We start from the raw sequence: 6,892 nt of genomic DNA on the forward strand, positions 1-6,892 counted from the left end.
TCCTTCCAGTAAATGTTAGTCTGTTCCATGTATCCATGCCTCTGTTTCTATTTTGTTCATCAGTTTATTTTGTTCATTACGTTCCACTTGGAAAACTTAATGTTGAAAAACTTTCTGACTTAACTTATTTTTTATGTTTTATTTAACTTTTTTAAATGACTCGAAAATGTGTCATTAGTTGGGTATGCTCTAATTTATTCAGCAGGTCATCATGACTAAATCATACTTATTCAAGTGTTCTTATTACAAAGAATTTATCATCTTAAATGTCCAATCTTGATTGATATATGTTGGAAGTTGACTAAGAAGGTGTAATAAAAAGGCTAAAACACTGTTGGCATTAAGAGAGCCAAGGGACCTACTGTGGAAAGGACATGACACAAAGACTTTATTATCTCCGTCTACAGGTCTGCTGAGGATCAATTTCCATGATCTCCAAGGACCTCTGGAAGGGAGGCCTTACCTCCAGGACTATCAATTCTTTGCCATTGTTCAAGGTAGAAACATGTGTACCTTTTGGATGGGTTCTGCTCAGAGGGATAAACACTTGGTGAGAGGCATGTAGGCTGGATTGTAGACCCACTCACCCACTCATTCCATCACACTTAATCATGAATTTTTTCTGCTAATCCTCCCTCAACCACAAATTCCTCATTGAAGTTTCTATTGCATCACAACACAACCATTTCAAGGAAATAGCTGTGATTGATTCTATCTATGATAGCCCACACCTTCTCCTCTGCTGGAGATCTTTCTAGAAGAGATTTAGCAAGTGAAAGGGAGCCAGAGGGCGGGGCTTCCAGAAATCATTTATAACCTGCTGCTTGCAGAGATCACACACACAACTACACACAATTTGGAAGAGCTTCCTAGCAGAAAGCACAACAATGGCTTTGCTACCGGTGAGTTGAAAAGGCACAGCCTTCAGTGATCCCAGGTAGCTTAAGGAAAGGAGAAAAGAGTGAGATTTTCTAAGATGAAAATATTGGGAATGTCCAAAACCGGTTTAGCTCAGTGGTAGAGCGTCGGTCTGCAGACTGAAAGGTCCCAGGTTCGATTCCAGACAGGGGCATGTACATTGGTTGCAGGCGCATCCTCAGTAGGGGGTGTGCAAAGGCAGCTGGTTGATGTTTCTCTCTCATCGACATTTCTAGCTCTCTCTCTCCCTTCCTCTCTTTAAAAAATCAATAAAATATATTTTTTTAAAAAAAGAAAAGAAAATATTGGGAATGTTTTAATGGAGGTTGTGAATATATGGAAGGGAGAGGATGGGCCAGTGTATATATTGTCAGCATTTGGTGGTCTCTGACTGAGGGTGAACTGTATTGAGGCACTGTGACTTTGTGTGGGAAGTGAACAGCTGACTGGGAAGAGGCAGTATGCGCATGGGTGCAAGGGGTGAGATTGCACACTTTTCTTCATGCCCCTGAGTATGTGTGTGTGAGTACAGCTGGGGCAGTGGTTGAACAGCTGTGCATGTCATCATGAGTAGTAGTATTGGGAGGTATGTGTGAGTCAGTAAGTTTCATGTATTTGTATAACTGTGTGTATGATGAATTATGACTGTGTGAACTATGAAATGTGTGCACCTGTATCCGCTTATGAGCTGTGGTTCTTTCCATGTATATCATTGTGGCTTCTGGTGGGCAGAACTGGAGGTCTTGGGGAGAGTGGGTTTCCAAGAACTCATCTCTGAGCATTAATGAGAACAGAATGTGTCAGTCCTCAGATGCTCCTTCTCAAGAAGGCTGGGGGAAGGTGAACTCAGACTGTGGGGCACAGGATTTCCTGTCTATGTCAGCACACAGTGACTCCTGCTCCTGCCTCAGGTCTCCTCTCCAGCCAGTCTTTCCTTTGTCCTATCAAAAAAAAAAAAGGGGGGGTGGGGAGGTGTTTTAAACCAGATCCTGGCTCTCTGGGGAAGGTTGTTGGGAGAAATGGTTTCAGAGAATGGATCACCTGAAGATGGAAGGAACAAAACCAGCCTCAATCCAGACAAAGCTTAGTCAATATCAGGGAACAACCTGTAGATTCTACTTAATTAGTTTCCTGTCTCCCACCTTGTGTGCAGGGACTGACTGTCCTCAGTAACTTGTACACATTCCTGAAAAGGCACCATTGCCCTTGAAAATTCTGATGCATATACATCCTATACACAGGATTCTCCTTTTCCATTATTTCCCTCTGTCTTTAGACAACTATCTTATATTAGAGTGAATTCTTATATTTTATATTTTTACATTCTAAAGCCTTATCTTCGGAGTTTCAGATAAAATTGATGGGAGGGTAGTACCCTAGAAAGGGCCCTCCCCTTCTGCTAAGACACCCCGAATGGACCCTATACCTACCAGTGATCATGCTAAAGGTTTTACATCTATTAGCTCAACTATTCCTGAGAACATCCTAGGAAATAGGAATTTTTATAATCCTTCTTGTACTGAGAAAATGGAGGCAGGGAGCAGTCAAGTAACGGAATCCAGTACTCATTGGTAGTAAGAGGCAAAATCAGCATTAGAATCCAGGCCACCTGGCTTTTGAAATCTTGCTGTTAACTTCAGCTTTCTCACTTCTTCAAAGACACAAGGACCTGCCTGTGGTGAGGTGGGAAGAAGAGGGTCCTCAGAGTATGTCCTTTGATGTATGACCTGCTTTGCCACTGGGCACTGTTATAGGACGGGCGACCACACCTGGCTTTGCCCCTCTCAACCACTCTTCTCTCCCATGGCAGGTACCATATACACAACTTGTATCCTTGTCTGTTGGTTCTTCAGTTTACATCAAAGCGACATCTGCCATGCCTTTGAGGTAAGTATCTATATCCATGGGAAAAGAAGTAAGATTATTAGAGCTTTGGGGGTCACTTCATGCATGACTGAGGTTTAAGTTTGTAATTAGCATAATGGAAGCACAATGCAGATGCAAGTTCTGCAGACTCACATGGTGCCAGGCATTAAACCTACAGGTGCATGACTTTGGGCAAGTGTTGAAGTCTGGGGGCTGGGGTCTCTCAGGCATTGGAGCTGAGATTTATTATCAAGGGACACAGTGTTTTCAGGGCATGGAAAGTAGCCCCAGGCCAGTGACTGCTGCTCAGTGTGAGCCCTGGGCTAAGAAATGAGGCATCTCCCCAGCCTGGGCAGGACAAGCTGAAGCACCCCACAGGGGCACGTACTGCAGTGTCACCCAGGAAGGCCTTCCTTCCCCCAGGAGGAGTTGGGAAGGGTGTGTCTGTGTGTGAAATGTGGGCCGCCATGAGGAAGGGTCCTGCTCAACATGCTGTGTGCTTTGCCTTCAGTATGGACCCACAAATGCAGGTGGATTTCCACACTGGAAATGAAGTAGACTCGGACATCGCCTTCTGTTTCCGCGTGTGCTTTGGCAAAAAAGTGGTGATGAACACCCGTCAGGGTGGGATATGGGGTGAACCAGCGACATCGACTATTATGCCCTTTCGAGATGGCCAACCCTTTGACCTGAGCATCTTGATGCAGTCAGATGGGTACAAGGTGAGTGTACACAGGACCATCCACGGCAGGGACTCTCAGGGCTCTCACGGGAGCACAGCTCTCCCTGGCCTGGCCCCCAGGCCACCTGTGGTTCATCTCCTGCCCCTCTCATCACAGAGTGCCCTCTGCATGTGCTCAGGTCCTTTTCCAAATCCAAGCAGGTCATGATCAGCACACATGCCTTACTCTCCATGATGAGGTTCCTGTCTTCACTCACTGCCATCATTTCTCCCTATGCTGTCATTCCTTCAGTTTTCATGTAGGAGATTGTTAAAATATGCATATAAATAATTATAATCAGTCTAAAATTAAGTCTTTCCTACATCCCCATACCCAGTCCCTCTCTCCAGAGCAACACTTGCTAATTCCTTTATGCTCCTTCCAGAAATACTATATGCTTCTTCAACTCTATGTATCTATCTTTCTATCTACCTATTATTTATCTATGTCTGCTTTTATTTTTAAACAATTGATGTTATTAGTTTCTCTAGAAATCACATATTGGTGACTAGATTTTATTTGTTGTCAAAGAATATGTGTTACAGAAACTAACATCATGCTATTTGTGATGCCCCCACATTATTTAATGTTTGCATAATATTTCAATAGAAGCATTTTCAGAATAATTTAACTTGGCCCTTATTCATGCACATTTAGGTGGTTTCCATATTTTGATCTCATGAATGATGCTTCCCTTTGTATCACATTTTTGTCATTATCACTTCCCTATTCTTACAAGGAAGTATAATTTCAGAGGAATTGAATATCTGGTTCAAAAAAGGTATGCATTTTAAATTTGAAAAATTAAGATCTAAACAGTCGACTTTCTCACCATAGCCACACCCATAAAGTGTCTTTTTAAACCTTCGGTCATGGGAGAAGCACATATATTTACTGTCCTATGACTGAAGTGAGGCATTGTTCCATTTGCTTATAAGATGAATAAAAATATCCTCATTGTAATCATATGTACTATTCCTCCTCTTTAGGAATATTCAAGTTTTTGCTCAGTGGTTAGAGCATTGGCCTGCACACTGGAGGTTCTCAGGTTGGGTTCTCAGTCAAGAGCATGTATCTGGGTTGCAGGTTCAATCCCCAGCCACAAAGGGGCGCATGAGGAGGCAAAAATCTGAGCTACTGGGTCATCAGGAGTAAATGGCAGTAAAGTTTAGCAGAGCTAAAATGAATGCACTCAACAAACACTTAATGACCAATTAGCTTAGGGCACTCTGTGCAAGACCCAGAATCAGGATTCATTAAATAGTTCCTGGTCAGAGGGAAGTCCAGGCAAACATAGACAGTGCTACATAGAGTGCTAACACCTCAGTAGAAGAATGAGAAACACAGAAAATAGCGTGAATAACTGTCTGAAATTGTCACAAAAGGTAGGCTATAAAAAGAAGCATGCCTTTTGGGTTTCAGAGTGTGACTAGGAGTTTCTGGTGGATGGTGTGTGTGTGTAGGGTAGAAAAGGAAAGAAAGACGGTAAGTTTGTTTGGTGGCATGCTATGTTTCTGACTCATTTTCTCTTTCAGGTTTCGGTAAATGGTCATGAATATTACAAATTTCCCTGTCTCCTGGACCCAGGATCTGTGAAGATGATGCAGGTGTGGAGAGATGTGTCCCTGGCCTCAGTGATTGTCACTTAGAGAAGCATGTGACCAGACACCCCGTTGTCAAGGAGACCCCTCCACCTAAGTGACTCTGTGACTCCCAGAGCTCACTAACCACATGGGTTCTCATCCTTCCCCCACACTTGGTCATTAAAACTCCTGAAAACATAACAAGATTTGCTTCTTGCTTTAGAGGGGAAAAAGAGAGAGGAAATCAAGAGTATGTGGTTATCACCAAGAGAGGTGTGAGAGTATTGTTGGAGAGATCTGGGTATCAAAGAGGATAAACATTTCTCTGATGCAAGGAGTGAGTGACAGGCTCATGAAATATCTGGGAAGACATTGGAACAATATTCTTATGATCTATTGCTTAGGACATGTTAGAAACTCTGAAGCCAAATCATTCCCCATATTCAGATAGCTAACCTAAGACTTTAGGCATCTGTCTTTCCACATAGTTCTATAATTGGTGGTTTGAAAAAGAAGCTGTACTTTGAAGAAAATCAGGTGAAAAGTCTTAATTCTTCCTTTATGCTAAGGATGTTTAATATTGACACTGTGCCTGGTGTTGTGTAAGATACACTGTAGGAAATAAGGAAAATGACAAGGCCAGCACTTAAAAAACTTTTTTTATCCTTACCTGAGGATATAATTTTATTGATTTTCAGAGAGAGAGATAGAGAAACATAAATGAGAGAGAGAGAGATGCATCAATTGGTTGCCTTCCTTATGTGCCCTGACTGAAAGCAGAACCCACGATTTTTTGGTGTACGGGATGATGTTCCAACAAACTGAGCCACCCAGCCAGGGTGCACTTATAAAATTGTAATCCAAGGACTATTTGAAGAAGCAAAAACGGTTTGCCTCAAAAGTTTTTCTATTATTTAAAAAATTGTAAGATCTTTCCAACTTATGTGGGCAGAAGCCTGGGCATGTTTGGTAATGAATTGTCACCATTTTAGGCCAGGGAGGATCAAATTTGTTATTAAAACAAGAACAATTGATACACGTGGATGCAGTGAACAGACTCTGGTTTTGACGTCCCAATTAATCATTACAGATTAACAAACCACCCCAAAACATATTGGTTTAAAACAATAATTTATTTGTATCTCTCTCCGTTTTGCAGGCTTACTGCACTCATATGGGTAGTGTATCACGTGGCCTTAATCAAATTGTGGTGGGAAGTGAAGTTTTCTGATGGATGCTGTCCTCATGTCTGACACTTCACTTGGGCGGGCTAAAACAGCTGGGGGCTGGCTGGTTATTTCTCTCTTCACATGACCTTTATAGTTATCTTAGACCTCTTCAAATTACAGAGGTCTCAGGGGTTTGGGATTTAATGAATGGTGACTGGCTTCTGCCACAATGAACCCTTGAAAAAGCTCAAGCAGAAGGTACAAGGGGTAATGGGACCTAGCTCTAGAAGTCATGCAGCTTCACTCCCATCACATCCTGTTGTTCAAAGGTGAGTCAGAGGGACAGCCATAATCCTGTGGAAAAGACTACACCAGGGCATGGCTATGTTGCTTTGTTATTCATGACCAGTCATCCTAGACTAGTACTGTCCCACCATCAGGCTCCAGAGACATTCACACTTTCCACATACCCCAAACTCTGACCACCCTCTAAGGAATTCCCAAGTGTAATACAATAACAGCAACAAGCTTAAGACAGTGTTCAGGATTTCACCATTTAAATCACAATCTGGGGCGACGTGAACTGAGTATAACCTCTCAGGTACAGTTCTTTTCAATGTGTGCACTAATGGGG

General features: G+C 42.5%; 1 protein-coding gene across 1 annotated transcript; it reads left to right on the forward strand.

Moving 5' to 3' along the window:
• Positions 1-695: 695 nt before the first annotated feature.
• LOC311632984 (galectin-10-like) lies at positions 696-6,195 on the forward strand. Its single transcript, XM_084905073.1, has 4 exons — positions 696-902; positions 2,729-2,805; positions 3,296-3,506; positions 5,042-6,195. The coding sequence occupies exons 1-4, from the start codon at positions 888-890 to the stop codon at positions 5,153-5,155; spliced, it is 417 nt and encodes a 138-aa protein (XP_084761199.1). The 5' UTR covers positions 696-887; the 3' UTR covers positions 5,156-6,195.
• Positions 6,196-6,892: the final 697 nt, after the last annotated feature.

Source organism: Pipistrellus hanaki, assembly GCF_964339955.1.
Source record: "Pipistrellus hanaki genome assembly, chromosome: 15".
Classification (NCBI taxonomy): domain Eukaryota; kingdom Metazoa; phylum Chordata; class Mammalia; order Chiroptera; family Vespertilionidae; genus Pipistrellus; species Pipistrellus hanaki.

Coding starts and splice junctions, on each gene's coding strand:
- LOC311632984 (XM_084905073.1), top strand. Junction 2,806..3,295: donor ACATCTGCCATGCCTTTGAG/GTAAGTATCTAT, acceptor CTTTGCCTTCAG/TATGGACCCACAAATGCAGG. Junction 3,507..5,041: donor TGCAGTCAGATGGGTACAAG/GTGAGTGTACAC, acceptor TTTCTCTTTCAG/GTTTCGGTAAATGGTCATGA.